The sequence below is a fragment of the Pantherophis guttatus genome, chromosome 3 (genome assembly GCF_059756535.1).
Source record: "Pantherophis guttatus breed Tessera chromosome 3, ASM5975653v1, whole genome shotgun sequence".
Lineage (NCBI taxonomy): Eukaryota > Metazoa > Chordata > Lepidosauria > Squamata > Colubridae > Pantherophis > Pantherophis guttatus.
The window spans coordinates 190,758,453-190,785,987 of record NC_142065.1 but is presented as its reverse complement, the minus strand read 5'-3'; the positions used below and the strand labels follow the sequence as shown (position 1 = coordinate 190,785,987).

General features: G+C 35.5%; 1 protein-coding gene across 17 annotated transcripts in view; it reads left to right on the top strand.

The window, feature by feature from the left end:
• Positions 1-26,713, top strand: part of UBR5 (ubiquitin protein ligase E3 component n-recognin 5) — an 80,268-nt gene extending 53,555 nt beyond the window's left edge. For all 17 annotated transcript variants that reach the window (XM_087890812.1, XM_034422132.3, XM_087890813.1 and 14 more), the window contains 26 exons: positions 168-407; positions 1,957-2,080; positions 2,461-2,572; positions 3,125-3,256; positions 4,020-4,277; positions 5,031-5,299; positions 6,110-6,321; positions 6,531-6,761; positions 7,204-7,277; positions 8,407-8,579; positions 9,698-9,811; positions 12,084-12,301; positions 13,806-13,926; positions 14,011-14,109; positions 16,124-16,367; positions 17,538-17,652; positions 17,770-17,914; positions 18,682-18,812; positions 19,345-19,405; positions 20,463-20,638; positions 20,825-20,909; positions 21,527-21,682; positions 21,867-21,980; positions 22,650-22,794; positions 23,153-23,238; positions 24,220-26,713. In XM_087890812.1, coding sequence (XP_087746938.1) covers positions 168-407; positions 1,957-2,080; positions 2,461-2,572; positions 3,125-3,256; positions 4,020-4,277; positions 5,031-5,299; positions 6,110-6,321; positions 6,531-6,761; positions 7,204-7,277; positions 8,407-8,579; positions 9,698-9,811; positions 12,084-12,301; positions 13,806-13,926; positions 14,011-14,109; positions 16,124-16,367; positions 17,538-17,652; positions 17,770-17,914; positions 18,682-18,812; positions 19,345-19,405; positions 20,463-20,638; positions 20,825-20,909; positions 21,527-21,682; positions 21,867-21,980; positions 22,650-22,794; positions 23,153-23,238; positions 24,220-24,432 — 4,048 coding nt within the window. In that variant the 3' untranslated portion in view covers positions 24,433-26,713. The remainder of the gene's footprint in view (positions 1-167; positions 408-1,956; positions 2,081-2,460; positions 2,573-3,124; positions 3,257-4,019; positions 4,278-5,030; positions 5,300-6,109; positions 6,322-6,530; positions 6,762-7,203; positions 7,278-8,406; positions 8,580-9,697; positions 9,812-12,083; positions 12,302-13,805; positions 13,927-14,010; positions 14,110-16,123; positions 16,368-17,537; positions 17,653-17,769; positions 17,915-18,681; positions 18,813-19,344; positions 19,406-20,462; positions 20,639-20,824; positions 20,910-21,526; positions 21,683-21,866; positions 21,981-22,649; positions 22,795-23,152; positions 23,239-24,219) is intronic.
• The last annotated feature ends 822 nt before the right edge of the window (positions 26,714-27,535 follow it).

Below are 27,535 nucleotides of genomic sequence, written 5' to 3'. Positions count from 1 at the left end.
TGCAGCATTGTGGGAGGAAAAACAGCTTGACCATGGAGTGAATGTAAGGAGAAATCGCTGTAATTATATGGGTAGCAAAAGCATTAAATAAGAGTAGTCTTGATTTATATGTCTTTTATATTTTGGTCCCTTTGGAATTAATAGATTCCTTCCCAACTCTTTTCCAGCAACTTTATTCCACAGCCGATTGGAAAATGTAAGCGTGTATTCCAAGCTTTATTACCTTATGCTGTAGAGGAATTATGCAATGTAGCAGAGTCCCTCATTATCCCAGTTAGGATGGGTATTGCACGTCCTACAGCACCTTTTACATTGGCAAGCACAAGCATAGATGCCATGCAAGGCAGTGAAGAGCTGTTCTCAGTAGAACCTCTTCCTCCACGGCCATCTTCTGATCAGTCCAGCAGGTAATGTTCAGCATGTAGCTTATTATGATTACATTCTTCTAAATGCAATGCCATATGCTCTTTGTCAGGTTGTCTTTGGTGCAGGTGAGTTTACTTTAAAGTAACAAATGACACCCCCCACTCCATGTATAAACACATACGAGCAAACAGTAAAAGACCTGGTTCACCAGTGTGATACAAATAAAAAGAATCCAAAATGATAAGTTTCTATATATTTTAGAAGGACAGCATAGCTAAGGATCCCACAAGTAATCCTCAACTTTTGACCTGTCACTTAGTGACTGCTTGAAATTATGATGGGCTTCCCTGGGGTGCTTAAGACTCAGTTCCAATGCTCCCCCCGGTCACATGAACCCACATGGGGCACTCAGCAGCTGGCACACATTTATGGCTGTTCACAGCCTCCCGCAGTCACATATCTGCATTTTACAATGGTTTTGCTGAAAGATGGCATTTTCATACAATTTTTGGCAAAAGTGGCCCATAGTGAACCCTTGGTTTGCTTAATGACTGCCGCAAAAAAGAAACCCAGGCCGTGGTTGTTGCTGTCTGCTTGTGCTGCTTCCTTAGCTTCAAAACTGGATCCTAAAATGTTTTTCAGAACTTGCCTGGTAGAACAGCCTGCCAACCTAATTCACCCTTGACACTCTTCCAAGCTACTTTGGGGTTCATTTCACCAAGATGCCTCATCCAGAGGCCCAGTGCTTGGAAAAATGCCACAAGTTTTCTTCTCTATTTGTTCTTTTTTATTGTCTTTTGAGAAGAACATGGCTTTGTGTTCCCACAGTGTGCAAAGGAGAGAAAACCAAAGAGCAGCATTCTTTTGTTCTGCTTCATTGTTCTTATTTGGAAAGGAGGACCAAACTGCAGTTTGGGTGACATGTTTAATATACGCTGGGATGCTCAACTTCCATTCCAGGACTGGGGGACAGTCCTTCAGCTCTGGTTCTCTTATTGTTGCTTCACACTGAGAGCATTGGAGGGAGGACTCAGCAGGCACTAGTTTTTGGAAACAGGGTGGCGTAATCAGATTGAACATAACTGGAACCCTGTCAGATTACCAAAAATAATTTGTAACTCTATCACCATCAAAGTTGCTCACAGTCCCCAATCTAGTTTGAGAACCAGTGAATTTTTGTAATCTAAACAGAAGCATATTCTTTGGAGATAAAATGATTATACCCCTCTTTGATTTGGATGACTCCGACTTTCTGGCCTCCGAACTCTCTGGCCTTTGCTAAGGCACTGAAGACCTGGTGCTTCTCCTGGACATAGAGTGAAGTTGTGGGGGGAGCCCATCTTGTGTTTGATTAGAAGTTTGTTAAGTGACTTTAACAGTGCTTGGTTGATTTTCATTTTCTAAAATGTGTTTTCCAGTTTGTTAACTCCCCAGAGTTTGGGCAGGCGTATAAAGTCAGTTACGTAACAAAAATAGTCCTAGAAAATCTTCTCTCCATTGATCTGTTTCATTTTTGATAACAAAATTATTTTTATGAATATTGCTTTATGTTTGTATTTTTAAAAGGCTTTTTCTCCCTTCTTTTTTCAGTTCCAGTCAGTCACAGTCCTCCTATATCATTAGGAATCCACAGCAAAGACGGATCAGTCAGTCTCAGCCAGTTCGTGGCAGAGATGAAGAACAAGATGATATTGTGTCAGCAGATGTGGAAGAGGTTATTATTGTAATTGTTTTCAATGCACAATGTTGTATGTATTTCAAAACAAATACTGGTTTAGGATAATGTGAATTTTGTAAGCATGTGCACTTCTGCCTGTAAAGTTAGAACTGTGCTTCATAAACAATTATCTAACTTTGTAGACAGCAATATAAAATATTAGAAACACTGTCTTGTTGACTTCTAAGTATCCTGGACTTTGAAAAGAACAGTATGACCTGTTGTGTGTATTTCATTTCTCTTTGCTTTGGGGAATTCTGTTTGGCAGTTCTTAAACATAATAAAAAGCACATGCATAAAATATCCATAAAGGTCAGATTTATATATACAAATAGGTCATAATATGTGTGACTTGATATAATACTCTTTCATGCCAGGTTGAAGTAGTTGAAGGAGTTGCAGGAGAAGAAGATCACCATGATGAACAAGAAGAACATGGTGAGGAAAATGCAGAAGCAGAAGGCCAGCATGATGAACATGATGAAGATGGTATGCTTTATCTCTGCCTTTGGTTGAGACTAGGCATAGATATAGCCTTGTTTATGGTTACTCAAAGAATGCAGTAACATTTTCATTGAGGTTTATTTTCTAGCAAGTCTGTGTTAAAGGTAGCATAAATTATCTTTGCATTAGTACTATTATAAGTTAATAAGAGCTGACTTTTCATATTGATTTCAGTTCTTCAATAAAATATTGCAGAATGTATATCTTTTATTTTAACACAATAAAGTCCACAATTCATCTTACTTTGCCACAAAGGTGGTACAAATAATAATGTAACTTGTATATCTTATCAAAAGCATTGAAAAGGATCATATTTACTATACAGCACATCCCCAGCCTGTTCAGCTAGGGTTAAGAGAACTACTTTCTGTTACAAGCAGGAACATGGTGGAAGAAATATACAGATTTCCAATGCGATGGTAAATAGTGGGTGTGATTTAAGCTAGGTTTTTTTTTTTTTTAAAGAATCTGAATTATTTTGTAATCTAAAATACAGTGCTAAAATAGTTGCATAAATTTCATTATACTTACCATTAGGAAGCGATATGGAGTTGGATTTACTGGCGGCGGCAGAAACTGAGAGTGACAGTGAGAGTAATCATAGCAACCAGGATAATGCTAGTGGGCGCAGAAGTGTTGTCACCGCAGCTACGGCAGGATCAGAAGCAGGTAACGTGCTTTGTGTTGGCTTCATTTTCCTGGGATACCCCAATACAGTACATTGAAAGAAATTGGGATAAGAGTTGCTTTAAGTTTGAGAGATAGTTTGAAAAGTGGAGAGATATTTTGTCTGCATATTATCTAAGGTAAATATATGCCCCAAAGACTCCAAATAAGAGAGTTGCTTTAAATTAGATTGTTTTGAAAAGTGGAATGATATTTTGTCTGCATATTATCTAGGGTAAAAAGATGCCCCGAAGACTCTGAATAAGAGTTGCTTTAAAAAGTTAGATGGTTTAAAAAGTGGAGAGATATTTTGTCTGCACATTATCTAGGGTGTAAAGATGCTCTGATGCATCTAGTTTTATTTCTTATGCTAGAAAATTGAATATAAATGCAAAAATAAAATCTTGTGAGTGATGTACATAGTACGGTATGCAAAAATAGAGTTGTGTCTATTGTTACAATTTTTAAAATAAATATTTTATTATACATGCTGGAAACAGGGATTTCCAGTTTTCCAAACAAGACCGATCTAATTGAAGCAAATGAGGCTAGGTCATTTGAAATCAGGTTGGACAGTGTGCATTCTCCTGATGTTGGACTATAACTCCAGTCATCTCATATCACTGAAAATACTCACTAAGACTAGTGGGATTGAGGTTCAATTGTTCAATTGTGTTGCTTGTCTTTGCTTTGAAAAGCCATTAAAGATATGCTCCTTCATAGAAATGTGAAACGATCAGCTTTTGGGTATATGCTTTTTTCATAGGAGCTAGTAGCGTGCCGGCTTTTTTTTCTGAGGATGACTCTCAATCAAATGATACCAGTGATTCAGACAGCAGCAGCAGTCAGAGTGATGACATAGAGCAAGAAACCTTTATGCTGGATGAGCCACTGGAGCGAACAACCAGTAGCTCTCATGCCAATGGTGCAGCCCAGGCCCCCCGCTCCATGCAGTGGGCCGTACGCAACACCCAGAATCAGAGGACCACTAGCACTGCACCATCTAGTACCTCTGCTCCAGCAGGTATTTCAAAAGTCTTTTTTTTAAAAAAAAATTCCTAGTCTGACATTTTCTGATTCACTAATTTTTGTTGTTGTTTTTTTATTTGAGTTTTATTTGGTTTTAACAATTAAACAATTCTTATTCAACTCTTGTGCATGACTGTGACCATTTACATATCATCACACTAATGTTCTCCTATACTCTATATAATTTTACAAAATCTACTATCTGTTATTTCCCTTTTTTTCTATCTTCAATCCAATTATACCATTTCTCCCATATTACATAAAAGTCCGAATCCATCACTCCTTTCAGTTCCAGTGTCATTTTATCCATCTCGGCGCAATCTAATATCTTTCTAATTATTAAATCTCTGGAGGGTATGTTTGAATTTCTCCAACATTGCGCAAATGCCAATCTTGCCGCTGTTGTCCTATGTAGAATAATATATGTTGTTGTTTTTTCATATTTCTTTTTCATTATTCCTAGAAGAAACAATTCTGGTGTATATTCTATCTGGAAGCCTGTTACTTCCTGTATCCAACTATGTATTTTCATCCAGTATTTTATTTTGTTGTTCTTAAAGTAGATGCAAATTTTTACATGGTGTGACCCTGCAGAATTGTCTTTTTACCTGTCATGTGGTGGTTTTTGTTGTTTAAGAGCTACCTGCAAGCAGGACAAGATGGAAGTTCTGCTTTGGGTATAAATACTTGGGGTTTGCTTTTGTCTATTTCTTCTTCCCAGAATGCTCTTTATTTTCCCTCCCTTTAGCTAGTTCAGCAGGCTTAATTTATATTGATCCATCTAACCTGCGTCGGAGCGGAACCATCAGTACCAGTGCAGCAGCCGCAGCCGCGGCTCTTGAGGCGAGCAATGCTAGCAGCTACCTAACATCTGCAAGCAGTTTGGCAAGGGCGTACAGTATTGTGATTCGACAAATATCAGATCTTATGGGACTAATTCCCAAATACAATCATTTGGTATACTCCCAGATCCCAGCTGCAGTGAAGCTGACATACCAAGATGCTGTGAATTTACAGGTACAATGCAATATTCTTTCTAGCTATATATATATAAAAGAACATAAAAATCTGACCTTTTCTCATTCCAACTCATAACTCCTTTTCTCTCCATAAATAGTTACTCATTTGGTCAGAATCTGTTAACTTGCGTATTATTACTATTTTTCTTATTTGCTCTATATGCCTCTTGGCCTTGTTTTGAAATTACTGGGTGGAATTTCCTCCCTGCATTATAGCTGAGAAATTCCTATAGTTCTTCCAGATGCTCTCAAGCTGTGCCAAAATATGTTGGATCTACATACCAGCAATGGATACGCCCAAATACAAGCATGCACACAAAGTATGAACCTAAGCCTTCTTACATGCCTAATGATGTAAATAATTACAGGACTCCATGGTCTGCATTTGTGTAGAGGAAAATACAGAATGATTGAATAACAAAGAATGCTGGATAAACATTTCCAGCCATTGTTCTTCTTTTGCTACTTTACACTCACTGATGCATTTCAAAGGGTAAAATCCTAGCAGGAGGCTTACACTTGTGTGTGCCTGGAGTGAAAGAGGGGAACTGAAAACCTGGCATGGATTTCAGACTGTTCTGTGATCCAGATTTAAACTGCAATTAGAAATTCCTTATACTTCTTTCCAATCTCTGGTTTCTTGGTTGGTCAAAAACATGTTAAATGTCTGCTTGTAAATCAGGAAGTTTTTAAAAGGAAAATTTGAGAAGCGATCTAGTGCTTGCAAAAATGTAAAAAGAAATATTCTTAAGAAAATTATCATCTATCTGTATTATTTGTAACAAATGGGCAATAATATTGTTTTTAGAATTACGTTGAAGACAAACTGATTCCCACTTGGAATTGGATGGTGAGCATTATGGACTCCACTGAAGCTCAGCTGCGTTATGGATCTGCACTTGCCTCTGCTGGAGATCCCGGCCATCCAAACCATCCTCTTCATGCATCACAGAACTCAACCCGGAGAGAGAGGATGACAGCACGTGAAGAAGCTAGCCTAAGGACTTTGGAGGGCAGACGGTATTTTAAACAATTTTTTTAAAAAAAAATTCTATAAGTAATATGCTTGTGCCAAAAAATTCGGAGCAGCAATTTATATTCAGATATACAACTTTTATTATAGAATGGTCATATTTATGCAACTAAATGATAATATTTTGGACTTAACCATGATTTTTTAAAAACAAAATCAGCAATTATAGAATGTGTGATACTACTTATAATTGCAGGCGTGCTACACTGCTCAGTGCTCGACAGGGGATGATGTCTGCAAGGGGAGATTTCTTGAATTACGCCCTCTCCTTGATGCGTTCCCACAATGATGAGCATTCTGATGTCCTTCCAGTCTTGGATGTTTGCTCACTGAAACATGTAGCCTATGTTTTTCAAGCTCTCATTTATTGGATTAAAGCAATGAACCAACAAACAACTTTGGATACGCCTCAGCTGGAACGGAAGAGGTAGAAACCAGATCAGTAATAGACAATTAGCTATTTGAGCAGCAAGTTGTATTTCTTCCTCTGTCTTTCCTTAAGATTAAATATATGTTTTAGGATATATCATGCATTTGTGGCAGACATACATAATTATACTTTTATAAGATTAAGAGCTGCACTTAATTCACAAATAAGGCAAGTGTCTTTCCCTTTATTTTGAAAGAGTTTGAGAAACTATCATAATTGTACCATCTTTAAATTGCTTTTACATAGGTTTTTCATTTAAAAGTAGAATACTTCCTGGAATTCTTAGGTTACAGTTGTAATCCACGTTCTAAGAACTATGGCTAATCACAACTTTGAAATACTGATTTTTGGATTTATTGTTCTAAGTTGCTACAAGAGAGATTTGATCGAGCCTGCTGAGTTTTACTCTTGGCTAGCTAAAATGGAATCTTTTTTTTAGGACTCGAGAGCTTTTGGAACTTGGCCTGGACAATGAGGATTCCGAACATGAAAATGATGATGATACGAATCAAAGTTAGTATTAATATGGTTTGGGGAGAAAAGAAAATGAATGGAGACTTAATTATGCCTCACATGCCTAAAGGATTTGTTTTGAGGCTTAAGAATTTTAATATTAAAATTAATAAATTATTTTTAGAAATAAATAAAATAAATAAATTGTTTTTGAAAATAATTTAATTATTCCATTTAGTATAGTAGAATTACAATTCAAGAATAAAAGTAGTCATCTCATAATGTATTGTCATTTTTGCATAAGTATTGAGATATTAATGTAGTGAAGCAAATTATGTTGTTTCACTAAAGGAAAAAACACTTTTTAGTGGAAAAAAGTATATTAAGTATTTCTTTATGGGATGTTTTGTGCAAATACAGACTGACACATTATCATTTAGCAACCATAGATAATTTCCAGGTATCTGGCTTTAAAGTAGTAATGGAAGACTGTTGTCTCCTATATCCTCATTTACTGGGTTGGATTTTTTTCCTTTTGGAAAGAATAATATTAATATGCATGGATGAACATTTTACTATGCTCCTTGACTATCTCTCTTTCAAAAAAATTAATTTTGCAGAGCATGATGGGAATAACTTTAAGCTTAAATTCTGCTTGTTCATGCAGAGTGTTTCTTCACTTAAAATACAGGAAATTGGAATCTCTGGTGGATTAAGCCAGAACTTTGGAAATTCAATTTCCTAGACTCCCAATGTTCATAGGTTTTTCTGTATTCCAAGGTCTTCCTATGTGATCAGCATTCATATTCTTAATTCAGCCTCTCACCTTTTAGAATTTGAAGAGCTCAGTTGAGTATCAATTAGAAGTAATAATATGCTAGAAATAATAATATCAATTTGTCACCTGAGAGATATGTGTTCAGTATGAAAAGAAATAAGATCTTGATAGCTGTTCCTGCTGGTGATGCTGTTGTGTATTCAAACCACCCTTCGTGTTTGAAAAAGGGAAGGGAATTAGAAGAAATTTATGCCTAACAGATCTTTTTTGCATGGAACTGGTAAAGAAATGCAAGAAGGAAGAAAACTTTGTATCAAAATAGTAGTATCATTGATTGATGATTACAAAATTAGTGATTTCCAAGTATTCCAAAATTGAATTGTTTCCCTCCTTCACATTTCTGCTTTCCAGGTACTACACTTAATGACAAGGATGAGGACTCCCTTCCAGCTGAAACAGGCCAAAATCATCCATTCTTCCGGCGATCAGATTCTATGACATTCTTGGGCTGTATTCCACCTAATCCTTTTGAAGTTCCTCTAGCGGAGGCCATCCCTCTGGCTGACCAGCCTCATCTGTTACAGGTAACCTTGACTAAGAACGTTTATTTGGTAGGTATTCTGCTGTTCTGGCCTTTTCAGGTTGAGGCATCCAGAGCATATTGGGTGACGTAAAATGACTTTCCCCCCCCAAAGTAGAGATCTGTCATTTCACTAGTACTTTTGTTGAAATATGGAACACCATTCTGGTATCCTTAATAGCAGTAGAAATCAAGTATATACAAGATACTTCAGCAGCAGGCCAGACAAACCAACATATGTTTTTTGGGTTTTTTTACATTTACATCACTTTTGTATGAACGTTAGTTATGTGTGTGCAGAATCACATTTTTGATGCTATCTCTGCTTTCTTTTTGCAGACCATACATACTAACTCATCTGCACAAAGGCAAACATCTTTACAAAATGCTTTAAAAGAAATGTTAGCAGTTTAGCTTCCAGGCAGTTAGGCAATGACATGAATGGAGAAGATTAATCATTTTTCCCTGTATCTCGGCTTTGTGATCTGTGTCTTGGCTGAGGATAAATTCAACACAAAATGTTCATGTGCAGCGTGTGCCCGCAGTTTCAGAGCTAACACATCCTGTTTAATCCAGATTGCTTAAGACCTAGGGGGACCCAGCAACCTTGTAACTGGTTATATTTGAATATAATTAGGCTGTGGTGGTATGATTGAGGGAGAGTGGTGGTGGGGAATATCATAAGAGAATCCCATTGCAACTCAAATGATACCGGATTGGGCAAACCAATGTGGAGTAACTTCCAGAATGAATTTTATTGAGTGGGGTGTTCCACCTTCCATCAATTTTATTCCCTTACTTTCTAGGAAGCATGTAGATATAGGGAATCCCTGGAGGCCATCTTTTCATTGGAGGTGTTACTTGGAGCGCTGAGATTCATCTATTATTAACTAGGGCTTGTGAAGCTGGCTTCAAACTGTAGTTTGAAATCAAGCTTGAATTTATCTTTAATATTGATTCTGATTTATGGCTCAACCATGGAATGACACAGGAGAAAATTTTAATAGAAATAAGATAGATATGTCAGTACCACCACCCCACCCTCTGGTTAAACGATCAGTGTGTTATATTTATCTTAGTGTTAATACTAATATTGTTTTTCATGGATAAATTGTTTTTCAGCCAAATGCTAGAAAAGAAGATTTGTTTGGTCGGCCAAGTCAAGGTCTCTATTCATCGTCTGCCAATAGTGGGAAGTGTTTATTAGAAGTGACCATGGATAGAAACTGTCTTGAGGTAAGAATTTGTTACGTGTATTATATAATTCGTATAGCCTTTTTCCCTTTCCTTTCCTCCGTTTCTTCTTGCTGTTGCTATTCTGTCGAAAAACCAGTGCAGCAGTGTCTGTGCTTTCCTCTGTTCTCCACTCTCAGTGAACTTCCTGCCCTTGTGAGACCCTTGCCTTGGCTTAGAAAATTAGAAGACAATTTTCTTTCTTCTTTATAATTTCTACTCTTATGCAGGTGCTGCCATGGTGTTTTTACCTTGTTGGTTTTGATTCCTTTTTTAAAAACAAATTTATTTAAGATTATAATTGCAATAGTAAAAATTAATAGACGGTAAAAGAAAGAAGAGTTAAAAAAAAGGAAAAACTGAAAAGGAAAAAAATAAAGAATAGAGAAAGAAATGTAAGAATATAGTAAAGAAAAAGAATATGTACAGAAGTGACAGTTTTAGTACATTTTCATCTCCTCTTAATTTACAACCTATGATCGCTTCATTCCATGTCCCAACTCTTTATCTATAAAAAATCTATAAAGCATCATCATTTGAGTCTTGGTGTCATAAAACGTCTGTTAAGATTTGCCAGAAATAATAACATATAATTTATAATCTGGATCAAACAACTATTCCTTGTTAATCCAAAGAATTCTAATAACTTTAAATTAGTTAATAAGCAATTTCTGAACAGAAATTAGAAGGTATGTAAACTTAGTGTCCTTTTAAACCACTGATGGTGGTTTGACCATGGTTATTTCATCATCCCCCATATTCAAAATCTGTCAAAGACCACTGTCTTGTAGTGTCCTTGTGAGGAGCAACTTCTGGAGTACTTGTGAGCAAAAAAAAAAAAAAAAAGTACTTTCCATCACACATTGGTTTTGATAGGTTCCAAAATGCTATTTTGAAATACTGTATGCCATTGTGATTATGTTCAAATTTTTGTCAGTTCTTAGCAACCACATAGTTAAATTTCTCCATGATGATTTGCCCCCAACCTGGTCTTTCAGGTTTTCTCATTGTGCACACATCATCACTGTAACTGAGTACATCTATCATCTGGTCATCCTCATCTTTTCGTTCTTTTCATATTTCCCAGACCTAGGTATCAGCATAATGTGTTCAAAGTATGATAATTTAAGCATGTGTTTTTTTTAATTTTTTTTTAAATATAAACATTCCATCTTCCCTTAAACAGTGTGTCGTCTGGGTACAAATATCTCTGTGTAATAACCATCAAAATTTACAACAGTATTCATTACATTGATATTAATTCTCTGATTTTACAATTGTAATATTGAACATAGTAAACCTATTTATTTTTCCTTCTTAACATATCTTCTAATAAAAATCTAATAATATTAAGCATAATGATCCCAACAATCATTGTTAATCATAACAATAATGAGTGTTATGATTGTTAATCATAACAACAATAATAATAACAATCATTATCATATTGTTTACATCTCTGTGTTATGATATTTTCTACTCTTATCTCCTCCTTTTAATTCCAACTTCCATTTTTATTCTCTAAAAATAAATAATGCCCATATTGTATAATATTCTGTTTCTTCTTTCTCCTTAATTGCAAGTGTTAATCTGTTCATTTCTGCACATTCTAATATTTTCCTAATAATTTAAGCATGTTGATTTGTGCCTTGAGTGAGAACTCCAGGTTGATTTGATCAATGATCCATTTGGGGTTTTTTTTTTCCTTAAGAAGAATTAAAAAGTTGCTGCTTATGCTATCTTCACTTACCAACTGCTCTTTCACTGACCATTCAAAAATACAACAGCACTAAAACACAAGATTTATGACTGGCCCTTGAAATTGTGGCTGTTACACTGTCCCAGCAATTAAAGATGGTGATTTGTGTCCTTGGCAACTGACATATATTTACATTGCAGTGTCCTGAAGTCACATGATTTTCATCTTTACAGCAGGCTTCTAACTAGCAAAGTCAATGGGGAGACCATTAGTAAATCTAAAGTTGTTGCAGAACATTGTACTTAACAAACACTGCCAGTAGTGCTGAAGTGACTTAACCAAACTGGGCACGGTCACCTGACACTTCATTTTATGATTGCATCACTTAATGTTAGGAATTGTTAGTCCCAACTGTGGTTGGTACGTGAGGACTTTAGGCAACTAAAATTTCTGATCCCACAGATTTCTTTGGAAATTCAGCACTCTAAGTTGTATTTTTCAGAACCACATTGAGGAATATGTCCTGAAAGTGTAATGACATTATTTCAAAAGCATTTTAATATCCTTTTCATTTAGGTTCTTCCAACCAAGATGTCCTATGCAGCCAATTTAAAAAATGTGATGAGCATGCAGTATCGGCAGAAGAAAGAAGAAGAACAAAATGTGCCATCAGAAGAATCAGAAGGTTCAAAGCCGGGGCCGTCAGCACATGATCTTGCAGCACAACTGAAAAGCAGTTTACTGGCAGAGATTGGGCTAACTGAAAGTGAAGGACCTCCTCTAACATCCTTCAGGTAGCATTGTTTAAAGAAGATGTAAAGATGTAATTTCCCATGGGGTTACGAAAGTTCTCTGGCTGGGGGAATTCTGGGAGTTGAGTTAGATAGCAAAAAGAGAGAGAAAGAACAAGTGGCATCTACTCCTGGGTGTCCCTATGCAGTCCAGTGTGTAGTTTCAGGATGATAATAGAGCCTTCTCTCTGTGCCTGTTGAGCAGTTATAGATCCTACTGTCTTTCCAGTGTAGAGAAAAGGTCTGCATCTTCCTGCAGCAGCACAGCACAGTCTGGGCTTGGGAGGAATTGAAATAGGTAAGCTGAAGTGAGGCATTTCTAAAAGCAAAATAGACTTATCCCAGCATCAGAGAATTCAAAACTTATGGCAGACAAAAAACCAAGTATGAGGATAGAGGAATCTTGAGATTCTGAAAATCACGGGATGCATATGCCTGTTGTGTATCTGTGGGGAGTATGAAAAGGAAGGGAAAGATGTCTGAGGAGGAAAAGAAACATGCTTTATTATTAGTTACTGTTGTGACCCAGGCCCATGTAGTTAATGTTAAATGCAAAACAGTTCCAAAAAACAGATTTTATTAAAACAGCTGAGAATTAACTCAAAACACCGTTCTTCAGTTTATCTCTGACCTTGGGATAATTAGGCAAACTGCCAAAGGCTTTTCTTGGCAACAGTTCACGAACAGAAGATGCTGACAAGAAAGAAATACATCCAAACACAAAGCAAATCTCTCAATGGTTGTTTTCTGGCAAAGAGGCCAAGAGCCATTGCTGGTCTTTTAAGCCTTATGGGAGGGGCCAATCATCTCTTGGCCCTACTCCCGAGTTGCCCTCTCTGCTTTAGCTGCTCCTGCCTTCTGGCAGTTCTTCTCATACGTGCACTAGGGACAGGCGCCTCCTCTGCCTCTACTGTCAGCCTCTGGAGGCTCCAAAGTCCGTGCATCACTCCCTGATGGGCCCTGGCCCTATCTCTGCCTCCAACGCAGAGCTCTCATCCATGCTTTCCCCATCCTCCAGGACTGGCCCATGTTCTTCCTCAGCCTCATCGCTGTTCGACTCCGCTGCCAGCTCCGCAGGCTGCTGGCGGACCACAACAGTTGCCAACAGATAATCATTAATATAAAACAGGCTCCCTGCCCAGTTTGTTCTCTTTCTTGTCGACACAATTAAATGGTTTGCTTCCTTTTTAAATAATAATGCTAAGAACACAATTTTTAGAATGGGCTTTGGAAGCAAAAGTTAAAAGAACTGGTTGAATTTTCAACAAGACACTCCACAAATTCGGGTTTGATTTGGCAAGCAATTTTGAATTGCAGCTTAGTTTGCCATTGAATTGGGTGGCAGGAATAGTAATTTCTTGAATATTAATTCATTTTCTTGCTTATGTTAGAACACACCTTGATCTGATTTGTAGGATAAACATTTATCGTGCTAGAAAGGCAAGAATTTGGGGGTATATAAAAGTGATTGCCTTCTTGATTTGTTGTTTGTATTTTTGTTTCACAGGCCACAATGTAGCTTCATGGGAATGGTAATTTCTCATGATATGCTGCTTGGACGTTGGCGTCTTTCTCTAGAGTTATTTGGGAGAGTATTCATGGAAGATGTAGGAGCAGAACCTGGATCGGTATGTTTTTGTTTTGTCAATCGAAGGGCCACTTGGTTGTATTGTGGGATTTTTCTTCTATTAATGCATACATTATCTTTGTAGATCTTGACTGAATTAGGTGGTTTTGAAGTGAAGGAATCAAAATTCCGCAGAGAAATGGAAAAGCTGAGAAATCAGCAGTCTAGGGATTTAACATTAGAGGTAATGAAATTGATCTTTCTTATTTTAGTTTGATTTAAAAGATGACATGTAGTGGAATATCCTGTTTTTCATTTCAGCATTTAGGGTATAAAATTGATCTAACCATCTAAAATCGTTTCAGAAGAAGTGACAGAATAGATTTCAGAATCGGTAGACTTTAGGGAAGTAAAAGAAATCTGCCAGATTTCTGTGTGAATTAATAAGTAAGATCTGCTATAATGGATTCCGCCACATTATGGAAAGTGGTATTGATTGGAGTCCACAAACATCTGGGTTTGGTTTTTTTTTTTTATTTGGAAGTAAGTAATCTGCATATGCACAGACATAGTCAGTATTAAAGCCAAAGAAAAAATGTGTTAGAAAAAGAATTGGGGGGGGGGTGGGATTTGTATCACAAACTACACATGTATATAAAAGTTCTATATATCAGAAAAAATTACCAATAAAAGTTGTAAAATTATTAATTTTTAAATAAAAACTTGATAGACTAAAATACTATTTATGTTCAAAGACAATAAAACAGTTATCTAGCCATCAGAAATATAGTTGAAAGCCAGTTTAAGTCAGTGAGATGATATACTGTTGATTGTAAGGCCATTGAGACTAGATGAATTCTGGTTTTGTAGAATCATTCTGGCTGTGTGTCTGTATTTTTCACAGTACTAAAAATTGGTTAGGATGCTAATTAAATTAGAAACTCTGAGGAAGGTGGACAATGAATAAAACAAATAAGTATAAACCTCTCAAGCCGTATTTTGCATTTCATCAAGAGATTCCAGTCAACAATATCAAAACACCATTAAGCTACTATCAGGAAACCCTAAAATTAGCTAAATTGCCAGGTGGTATAACAGCCAATATTAGGACTTGGCTGAACCTTCTAGAACATTAATGCTACAGTCAAGAAGTCCATTTCTCCCATTTCCATATAATACATATAGCTTTCAATAGTGAGAAGCAAAGGAGAGCTTACTTGGCCAGCTATTGAGCCATGTACATATAGAGAGAATTGCTGTCTTGAATATCAAAACTCCAACTTATTTGGAGCTTTAAATATCATTGCTAATTCTTTGGAATGGACCAGTATCTTCTTGGAAACCAGAACAGTTTAGATAAAATTGGTGTGATGTAGTTCATGTATGGTATTCACTATAGTAACTGAGCCACTTTGTTCTGTGCTACTTCCAGATTTCAGATCTCCTGGGAATAGAGAGCCAGTTTGATCTAGTGGTTAAGGCATCAGGCTAGAAAGTGGGAGACTCTGAGTACTAGTCCTTCCTTAACCATTAAAGTTGCTAGATGACCTTGGATTACTCACTCTCAGCCCAATTCACCTCACAGGATTGTTGTGGGAAAAATAGGAGGAGGAAAGTGTGTTGGATATATGAGTTATTTGTTAAAATAATAAAGGCAGGATAGAAATAAATAAATAAAATTATAATTGATTCTCAGCTATAGATTTTGGAAGGACCAAGCTATCCAAAAAGTTCAAACTACACGTACATAGTAAATCAGAGTAATTTAATCAATATATGACAGTCTCAGTTGAGAATAAGTTAGATGGATTTGGGAAATGCAGTTTTTATTATATTTCCTTCATTGATTTTGCTAAATGGTATCTCGGGAAATCCTAAGCTAAGGAAATTTGTTGTTCAGCCTTAATAGCACTGATTTCTAATATTTTAAAATAAAATTTCTTGACATGATGATATTTATTATTGCACTACATGACTTTTTATATTAAGGAAAAATACTGAAACAGTACTAATGTTACAGTTTTAATATCATTTTGAATCTGATACCGCCTTAGTGATCTTCTAACCCATATTCCTCTGATTCTTTTACTGAAACAGCTCATGGATAGCTGGTCATTCTTACTACAGTCATATCAACTTTCTGAATAATTGGTTAAATGCTGCTGCTAAGAGATATTATTGGGCAGACTTTGAGAGGGAGGGTAGCCATATAACACTAGTGTTTGAGGTTTAAGCTCTTATTCTGATATGTCTGCTAGGTTGATCGGGATAGAGACCTTCTGATTCAGCAAACAATGAGGCAGCTCAACAATCACTTTGGTCGAAGATGTGCTACCACTCCAATGGCTGTCCACAGGGTAAAGGTTACATTTAAGGATGAACCAGGAGAAGGCAGTGGTGTGGCACGAAGCTTTTATACTGCTATTGCACAAGCCTTTTTGTCAAATGAGAAACTGCCAAATCTAGATTGTATTCAAAATGCCAACAAGGGGACGCATACAAGTAGGTATCCCAAATAATATGTTTTGTATGTTATTTAAGATGTATGCATTTGGCAAAGAGAAGGACAAAAGGTTATGCTGTAGTCTAGTAAGATGTTTTTAATGGTCAAATTAAGGGTCTAAATTGTGTAGCAATATTGTTCCGCACCCTTGATACAATTGTTCTATGTGCACACATAGAACAATAGAATAGAATGCAGTTTTCTGCACAATCGGTGCGAAAAGAAAGTTACTAAATATAGAAAATAGGAAGAAATTGTCAGAATTTCCCCATATTTCATGCGTATTGTTTTGGAATAAAAGGGGCACCCCTCTGCTGCTAAGAGGTTTATTAATAACATTCAGCATAGAAGAAATACCAAATTCAGCATAGAAGAAATACCAAAGGAAGAATAAGGAAAAAGAAACAATCTTACGTAGGAAAATATACGTATTCTATATTTCTATAGAATATATTCTATAGTACTCGGGCCTACCATTCATTTAGAAATTGTTTGAAGTTAGAGTGGCATTGGAAAATGTAGCCAGTCCTCACATTTTAACTGTCACAGCATCGTCACAGTCACATAATAAAAATTTGGGTGCTTGGCAACTGGCATGTAGTTGCAACAGTTGCAGCATCCCAGCGCTGTGTGATTGCCATTTGTGACCTTCCCAGCTGGCTTCCCAGAGACAAAGTCAATGGGAAAAGCCAGATTCGTATAACAAAAACACGATTCACTTAACAACTGCAGTGATTGGTTAACAACCATGGCGAAAAAGGTTGTAAAATTGGGCATGATTAACTTAACCTTGCTTAGCAACAGAAATTCTGGCCCCAGTTGTGGTCATAAGTTGAGGACTAACTACATTGTAAAGGCCTTGAGAGCCAATGACACTTTGAAGCAAGGAAGGAGTCACAAATAAGGTTGGCATATCTTCACATTTTCTCCTGCAGTATATTATATTTTTTGAACTAGGATAAAAATCTTCTAAAATGTTGCTTAGAATGGTGAGGTAAAATTGAATGGAAAAAGTGTTATTGCATCAGTTCTTAAATCTTTTGTAGAAAGCTTCCAAACTTAATTTTTGTATTCTTCTTCCTCAGTGATAGATCTCACAGTTCATGATTCTTTGTATTAGTTATGATTCTTATAGGAAAAACTCTGTACAAACTTGATTGTCTCTTCAGGTTTAATGCAGAGATTACGGAACAGAGGGGAGAGAGATCGAGAAAGGGAGCGGGAGAGAGAAATGAGGAGAAACAGTAGTGGGTTGCGAACTGGTTCTCGAAGAGACAGAGACAGGTAAGTTGTCCCCCTAACATATAAATTTTGCTCAGAGAATTTCAATTCAATACCTTGGTTGTATGGGGAACAACAATCATTTCTGATAAAGAACGTTTGTGTGTGTGTGTTTTAAAGGGATTTTAGGAGGCAGCTGTCCATTGACACCAGACCTTTTCGACCTGCATCTGAAGGAAATCCTAGTGATGACCCTGATCCTCTTCCAGCACATCGACAGGCCTTGGGTGAAAGACTTTATCCCCGTGTACAAGCAATGCAACCTGTGAGCCTGGGTCTCTCTACTTTGGGAGGGCATTATTTTTTTTTTCTTTTTTTAGAAAATATTCTAGTCTTACCCAAGATCACTCCCACACCAACCTACCTGCCATCCTTTCTTCTGAATGCCAGGGTAGTGGCTATTAAGTTTGAAAAAGCCTCCCATTAAAATAAACTTCTGAGTTAGTATGGAACTTGTGAATATTGCTGTATCTTAAGAACAGAATAGACTGGTAGATTTTAATTAGCATTGTGACTGTTTGTGGCTTGCGTCCTTGGAAAAGGTTCCAGTTGGAAATCTGAAGGGAATTGTTTTAATTATTGCTGCAACAAAAAATCAGAAAGGCTGAGAAGGATGGCTGTAAGCTGAAACTGGAAACAAGCAAACCTAAATACAGAAGCATTGATAGATAACTAGAAAAAAAATCCAAGGCTGGAACAGAATTTGTTCTGAGTCTGAATCTGTTAGATTAATTTGCTTATTGGGCTGTTTTTTGTGATTGGGAAAAACCCCAGAAAAATAATCCTTCCACATTTTCCATATTATTCGAATTCAGAATAAATTATATTTTACTATCTGGATTTGCCCTTCCTATGTCTGGAATAGAAATTTCCTGGAACCAAATTCCATCCTTTTTTTCATCTGCTTCTCTACCCATAATTTTAACATATTGGGAAGCAGACAGATTTTTTTCTGCCTATCTAGGATAATAATTAGGTAGAGGGAAAAAGTGTAAAACATTGGAAAATAAATATAAATCTACATCTTTTTAGGCATTTGCAAGCAAGATTACAGGCATGCTATTGGAATTGTCACCTGCACAGCTGCTTTTGCTACTAGCAAGTGAAGATTCCCTTCGAGCAAGAGTGGATGAGGCTATGGAGCTCATCATTGCACATGGGAGGTAATTTAATATTCATGAGAATTAAAATATGCATGTGAATTTCAACTATGGTAATGATTAGCTTCTGAGTTCCTAAAGAAGCCAAAGTATCTAGCTTACCTCCTCCATATCTATAAACAAATGGCTGAAAATTCATCCCAAATTTTGGACACAACATCTGCTATTACACAAAATTTTGGATCTTTTTGATAGTGGAAGGGGCTCTTTTATTTTATCATAAGGTGCATCCACAGCATGCAAAAATGATGTAATATATATTGTGACACAAACTCTTCTTGTTATGTACTTGGGTGCAGTGTGTAACACAAGTGCAGAAAGGGCAACATTTGTTCACAATCTGTTTCAGAGATTCCAAGTGGGGTCTTTAAAATTTCTGCAAGAAATGGAGAATGCACTATAGGTGTGATAAGTAATGCATTGAAATCCAACAGAGGAATGTGAATAGTGCAGTTTCTGCTGATTGCTGCTTTACTATCCTCTATCTGTAAACATTATATTGGCTCAATGTAATTGGTTTTTATTCTTTTCAAAGGGAGAATGGAGCTGACAGCATTCTAGACCTTGGCTTGTTGGATTCTTCTGATAAAGTACAAGTAAGAAACATCTGTAGACAATGCCTTTATTAATTTACTGTTTAAAGATGTCTAAAATATCTAAAATAGAGAAATTCATTTACCAAGAAGATTCTTTTACTCACATACACGAGACCAGAAATCATATGAATTCCCAGAGTCATCAAATTAAATAACAACTGTAAAAGAATCTCTCAAATTCCATGAAGCCACCATGGCAGTTGGAGTTCTGAACAAGAGAGACTACATTGCAGCATATTATTGCAACTTGCTCTTGTAACTTACAGCCTCAATTTAGTCATGGAAATTGATCATACAGCTAGTCCTCATTTAGTGATTGCGTCATTTAGGGACCATTCACATTTTGGGCAGTGATGAAAAATTAACTTGATGATCAGTCCTCACATTTAGAACCTTTGTAGATCTATAAAACAAAGGAAAACTGAAATAAAATTATAAGCACAATTGACATTTCAATTAGTTAATGCTTAATTATCAAGTTTCTTGTCATATTCATGATCACTAAATGAGGAGTATTTGTAACAAGTTTCCATGCCCAGCAATGGTTTCATTTATTCATCTTAGTCTTATACCTAGGAAAACAGGTGGCATAAGATTAGCTGTTTTCTGTGTTAAGATGAAAAATAGTCTCTGGGTTGAATATGTAGTGAACTCATTCAGACAACATTTTTCTTCTTAGTTTCATTTCAGAGTGTTTTGCATGCTACCTCTTTACAAATTACTGTTCCTTTGTTCTTTCCTTATGTTGAATTGATAAGAGAGTACAAGCCTAAACCTTTTTTTTTTTTTTTTTTGCATATCTGGAAACTAGTTGTTAGAAAGAAATTAGACTATTCCTTTTAGTTTTTATTTGTTTGAAGATTTGACACACACAAAACTTAAAGCAGAGCCCATATTTTAGAAACTTGCTAGATACCTACATAGATGTATATTATTAAATTAGCATTTGTTTAAATCACCTTTTTGAATGGCATATTTTGAATATACAGTTCAGTACTAAAGAAGTCAGTTGTTACAAACACTGTTTTTATTTCTATTGTGTGTTTCTTTTCAAAAGGAAAATAGAAAACGACATGGTTCTAGTCGTAGCGTCGTGGACATGGAATTAGATGATACAGATGATGGTGATGATAACGCACCACTGTTTTATCAACCTGGAAAACGTGGTTTTTATACACCGAGGCCAGGCAAAAATACAGAAGCCAGACTGAATTGCTTTAGAAATATTGGCAGGTAAAATATCCTCTAGATGAGTGAATTGCTTTCAGAGACAAAAACAATACGGAATGTATATATGACAGTAAATGTAATAAGATTGGGATTTTCAACTAAAATTTAATAATAATTACTCTTTCGTTTCTTAATACTTCTATTTTGATATTGCTCTTAAAATATTAACTGCTTTCTACTGATTTTCAGAATTCTAGGGTTGTGCTTGCTGCAAAATGAACTATGTCCGATTACATTAAATCGACATGTAATAAAAGTTCTTCTTGGCAGAAAGGTAAGCCTTAATGATTTAGCATAGGACTGCTGCATTATTTGATGAAATTTGTATTCAGCTAAAAATGTAGGGCATTGCTCCCATGACCTCCATCCTTCTATTTAAAATGTTTGTTCCCTTCCTTAATGTTGGATACTTTTCTGGATAAAGATAATAATATTTCAAAAAACTCCTTTCTGGGTATAATGCAGAACTACAAATAAGATATCAAGTGATTTTTTTTTTTTTGGTAGATCATTATAGCTTGTCTCCTAAATTTTTCATTCATAATCTTCTGAGCAGAAATTTCATCGAACAACTAAAATAAGCCATTATTTTTAAAACAAAGTAGAATTCCAATTTTAGTCTGCTGGGGGTCACAAGCTCAGTTGGTCATAAACCCAAACTAGATGTAACAATTAGTCTGAGAACTAACCCATGCCCATATAGTCTTTAACTTTTGTTTTTGTATTGTGATTTATTTAACTTCTTGATCAGGTAGTGGAAATGTTCATACACTATTATTCTTAAAATAGATATGAGAATATTAGTTGTAAAATCTTATAAAAATCCCAACAATAAGCTTACCTGTAGAATGGAACGTGAGTAAATGTTGAATGATTACTTTTTATTTTCAGGTTAACTGGCATGATTTTGCCTTTTTTGATCCGGTTATGTATGAGAGTTTACGGCAACTCATCCTCGCTTCCCAAAGCACAGATGCTGATGCAGTTTTTGCAGCAATGGACTTAGCTTTTGCGATAGACCTGTGCAAAGAGGAAGGTGGAGGACAGGTAGGCCTAAATTAATGTGGTTAATGTTACTTCCTCAGAATCTCTTTTAATGTTAACATCAATAGATACGTCAGTAATTTTAGTGACAAATGTAAGCAAGACTAAGGGGAGTTGTGAATAAGTGATGGTTACAAAGCCTTTAATAATATTTTAAAAATAATTCTGTGTTTCATTGTTTTTCTAGGTTGAACTTATTTCCAACGGTGTAAATATACCAGTCACTCCTCAAAATGTGTATGAATATGTCCGTAAATATGCAGAACATAGAATGTTAGTAGTTGCAGAACAACCTCTACATGTAAGTGATGTGAAATGATGCCCTTTTTCTTAGTATTGTTCTGTAATCTGTAAAGAAATATCGTGTTGAATGGATAGATACAAACTTTTAAGCCATCCATGAAATATCACGTTTCATAAAATATTCAGAAAATCTGTCGCAGAAATACTTCTCTTAGTATTCAGCAGTATATCTGTGTGAAATTTAGAATTAGCATAGTAAATACTGTTCTTCCTCCTGATCCAGTTATGAATAAGGGTGAACAAATCTGCCAATTTCCCATTTGATTCTTCATTTTTCTGCTATACTGTTTCTGGAAAAAAAATGTACTTATTCTCAGTTAAATTTGATTGGCCTTGATAGCTGAACTAAAACTTGTGATAACTAATATTCTGCTTCTCTGTGAGCCCAGTTTCCCAGAGTAGCTCTCTTGAGGCTTAGAACAATTCCAGCTGGTCCCTGATTCCAGAACATAAAATAGTTAACTTCAGTTATCACACACACACACCTCTCTACTTTACCTCTGGGTCTGGATGATGTGAAGCAAAGGATTATTCAGGGAAGGTGTTGCTGCAGTTCGTGACAAGAACATGGCAAGACTTGTGTATCACAGCAAGGAATCTTGAATTGCATTGTAACCCAGCAGTGTGCTTTTGAGTGCTAAAATTCTATTTCTGGTGGCTTTCTCAGGCAATGAGGAAGGGTCTGTTGGATGTACTCCCAAAGAATTCATTAGAAGACTTGACAGCAGAAGATTTCAGGCTTCTAGTCAATGGATGTGGTGAAGTTAATGTGCAGATGCTAATCAGCTTTACTTCTTTCAATGATGAGTCAGGTATAATATATTTTGATTATAGGTTGCACCATAATAAAATTATGATCAGCTTCTTTGCATACTTATTAAAAATAAAATGTTTTATAAGTTATAAAGGGTTATCCAATGTTGTATAAGCTGTTGTATAAGATTTTTGGATTTTTTGAAAATTTGAGACTTGATCATTTGCTTAATGCAAAATGTAATTTGTAATGAACATTGTATTACTGACCAACTAAAGAGTAGTGCTATTGAATCATACTATTTCAGTAGGATTTAATACACGATTACTATATTTCAAGTATTTCCATGAATTCACTTTTGAAAGTAATATTATGGGGTATCTGCTTTTAATATTCTTTTATTTCATTTTGAATAGGAGAAAATGCTGAAAAACTTCTGCAGTTTAAACGATGGTTTTGGTCCATAGTAGAGAAGATGAGTATGACTGAAAGGCAAGATTTAGTAAGTATTATTTCTTTTCCTTGGAGCATACCCTTTGAGTATCTAATTGTTAAATTCCTTTAATGCTTTGAAAAGTTAAAAAATGTGTTTTTTTAACATATTATTGTAAAACATACACTTATATATTATTGTCCAATTTTTTTCTCATGTTGGCTTATATCCCATATACTTCGGGTTTAGAATTTCTTTAATATAAAGTCCTGAGATTACATTGCAAACTTTTGAAAGTGAGGGATTTTGAATAGCTATTTGAGATATGACATAGAACTTTCCATGGAAAGTGAAAAAAATGTAAATGACAAATATCTAATCCTTGAAAATATTTAGAACGTAGATGTTTTGCTTCCCACTTTTGTCCAGGCCAGGTCTCTAGAGATTAGTTGTTGCTCACAAAAAATAATAGTACAGTGGGGCAGTAAATTTGCTAGAATGTTATGCATTCACCATATGAATACAAATTCCCTTATTTGTGGAAATCAAAAGTAATGTTAAGAATCAGATCCTAAGGAACATTAATGAAATGATGGGTCTCCTTCCTAAGACTGTAATGTTCCTATAGTTCCAGTTAAGTACATTTAACTTAAATTATGGAAACCTCTAATCAACATAAAAAAGTACAACAGGTGGAAAAGGACATTCAGCACATATAAGGCATTTTCACCTGAATATTACCCTTATTACTTGAATGTTTACCAGTAAAGGGTTTTTAAGACAAGCGATTTGACACAAATCTTTGTTAAAATTAAATATGTTAAGAAATTGGTAGGTGTTCATTTTAATGTCACTGTATTCAGATCTTGGGGTTAGAACAGAAATATTAACAGAAAGTGAGATAGGTGAAAAATTGTTCATATAAAAATATGTGTTGTTTGCAAGATACTATCCATTTATATTTGTTACAGGATATGGAATGATTAATATCAAAATTGGGTATGAATTTATTTAGTGAAGGATTAACACATTTTTTTAAATGGCCCTTAGGTTTACTTTTGGACATCTAGCCCATCATTACCTGCTAGTGAAGAAGGATTTCAGCCTATGCCATCCATCACAATAAGACCACCAGATGATCAACACCTTCCTACAGCAAACACATGTATATCGCGCCTTTATGTTCCACTTTATTCTTCTAAACAGATTCTTAAACAGAAGTTACTACTCGCCATTAAGACCAAAAATTTTGGTTTTGTGTAGACTATTAAAAAAAAGTGTGTATTGCTGTATAATTATTACTAGCTAGATTTTTTGTAGAGTTTCCATTTGTCCATAAAAGTTTATGAAAGTTAATGCTGTCATGCCCCCTCCTGTTGCTGGTACTGCAATGATAAAATGCAACATTCCCAAACAAAGTTGGCAACCTAAGGGCTGAAGAAGCACTGGCGATGTTAGATTGTGATCATTTGCTAGTCATTAACTTCTTGGTCAAATCCAGCCAAAGATGACAGCAGAACAATATAAATTACACTGTGATTTAACTTTTTGCAAAAGGGGTGGAAATATGTCAAATGTTCTTAAAAAAAAATTCACTGCTGCCTTTCTGGAAAGTGTTTCAGCAAAGGTGCTTGTATAGAGGGAATAGGAAATTTCAAAATAAAAGATGAAGTATGTCCTGTGGTTTATTTTAACTTTTTTTTTTTTAAAGAAAAATGGTGTTTAAGTTTGTGGTTGGCTGCAGTTGTGCATCATGTATATTGAACTTGTAAAAAGTTCTTGCCAGTTAGAGCTAAGAGTTGAAATCATTCACGTTTGCTTACAAAAACCACTGCCATTGCAATTTTGTCTGCTTGCACTGGACTCTGGCACAATAAATACCACCATTAATGTTTTGCATGTAGTCTGTATAACCTTAGTGAGATTCTTTTTGTACGTAAGAAGGAAGCCAATGCACAGTATTTAATCGTTTACAATCAACATTTTGTATCCCTCTTTCTTTGAGCAGTCAGTTAGGAGGCTTATACCTCCAGCTCAAATCCAGACACTTGTTCTGCTGTGTCTCAAGCTGGTTAAATTTTCAGCCTGGGCACTACCTGGTAACTGTAAAATGTTTATAAGATCATGATTATTTGAAGGTACATTTTGAAAAAAAAATTTAATGTTCGTGAGCAGCTTAACTACTTTTGTATCTAGCCTTTTTTAAGTATCTTGTTACAGTTTTTAATAAATTACAGTCATACTGAAAAAAATAGTTTTTATTTATGTGACCTGTATATTTTAGTTGCTACTGCACACCACAGTTATCTATTAAGTTATTTGTAAGTGAATAGAACTACTCTTCCTCTTCAGTTAAAATAGAAGCAGTTCAGTCTGCATTTTACAGTTAGCAGAAAAGTTAAAGATGGCCTGATCCAACAAAGTATAATCTTTCATCAGAGATTGCTTACTCAGCACAAAAACGTTTGCCAAATGCATTGTGGTGCACATACAAAATGCTATTTTTATTAAAGCATTTTAGTGCATAACATTTCAGTATATTAAGATCCTACTTAGTTGAACACTAACGTATTGTAGGAAAGGGGAAGATTCTTTGTTATTTTACGCTTACCATCTCATAGTCAGGAATTCCTTATAATTTGTTAACTCTTTTTGTCTGTGGGGTTTTGGCGGGGGGGGGGGTGTAAATTGCACATCATTAAGAACTTGCCTGAATTTCTGCCAAAATGGACCACCTCTTCTCTTTCTCTATGCCAACAACTTTCACGCCTCTTTCTGCCTTAGCTTGAAAATAACAACCTGCTTCTGTAGAGTATCTATTGATTTGGCAGGCACTCTAGCAGTGTAAATCCTAACTGTAACCTCTTTTAAATAAAGACTGAAGACTGTTCTCTTAAGAGCTGACTGTGCCAGGCTTACTCAATTTTAAAAAAATTAAATAGCAGGTGCTTCATTTTTTTCCCCTTGCACATTTTGATGAAATCATTCTTTCTGAATGACAGCCCTTTTAAGGATAAGGATGAAGTTTTTCATGTTTGGCATAGAATTCAGGTTCTGTTTTTGAATTTGCTACTTGGCTTATAGCAAGTTTCATAATGTCTGAGCCTCTTGCATTCTGTAATTTAAAAAATGCTACCTACCTCACAGAAGAGTTGAGGCATAATAAAGGTAATATTCTCCGAAGCCCTTTTAGGAAAGGCTGTGTATATTGTAAAATATTGTTATATATAACCTGTGTATATCTAGCATATCCCTATGTTATATGTATAGCTCTGTATATAACACAATTGTTTTACAACAGTCACAGCAAAATACATTACAAAAATTCATAAGGCCTATACAATAGCGTGTGTGTGTGTGTACACACACACATGTACACAAACAATACTTTGTTGTTACTCTAATACCAAGGGGAAAGCTAGAATGATTAATGTTGTAGTCATTGACTCAAAATGTGTATGTAGCTATATAAATAGCTTTTCTCTGTATATTTGAACATTATCAAGCTTTTAATAAGAAATGCTTATTAAAATTGTACACCGCATTACTGTGTGGCTTAAATTAGTTTCTTTTAAATATACGGCAAGAAAAATAATAGGAAAGTTTTCCAATAGTGTCTTGAATTTTATCTAACTTTTGATAATCATATTCTTTTAAAAGCTGGATTTTGGTTACTTTTTTCCCTCAGAAGCTACTGAGCTGAATGGGCTTGAAATCATGACAATTGAGTTGCTATGGTAACCCTTTAAAGTCCTTTGGGACTTTCTTGATCCATGGAACCTCAGTCTTGTAACAAGATGTATTTTGGTAACTGGGTAATCACCAACTATGAAATCAACCCAAATAAGTACAAGAAATGATATGTGTCCCAAAAAATTATGGTACATGCAGAATTGCTTACTTTATATTGCCCACATTTTAGCCTTTTGGATTAATGTTAATTTGAGAAGACAACTCAAGGTTATTCTGTACATCTGTTAATTAGCACCACAGCTTTTTATTTTTGCAAGAACAAAATATGAAATGGTGAAACCTATGCAGATTTATGAACAATTAAAAAGTCTTCTTGAATCTGGTTTTTAGCACTATATATACGTTTAGCATGGCATACATGTAAAACTGTCAGAGATAGCATGAGTGCTGCCACTTGTTCCAGTTAAAATTTCAGAAGATGAAGGCAGCTGAAGATCAGCCATCAAACTAGTTTGTAGGTAATCCTTTAGACACTATATCCTAAATTTTGTTATGCTTTATAAGTAAACCAATACTTGAATTGTTCAAGCAGCAGGCTAGCCACTAAAAAAGCATGTTATTGCTGATGAAATTTGTGTTAGGGTTTCCAATTCCTAGTTAGTTTAGTGCAGTG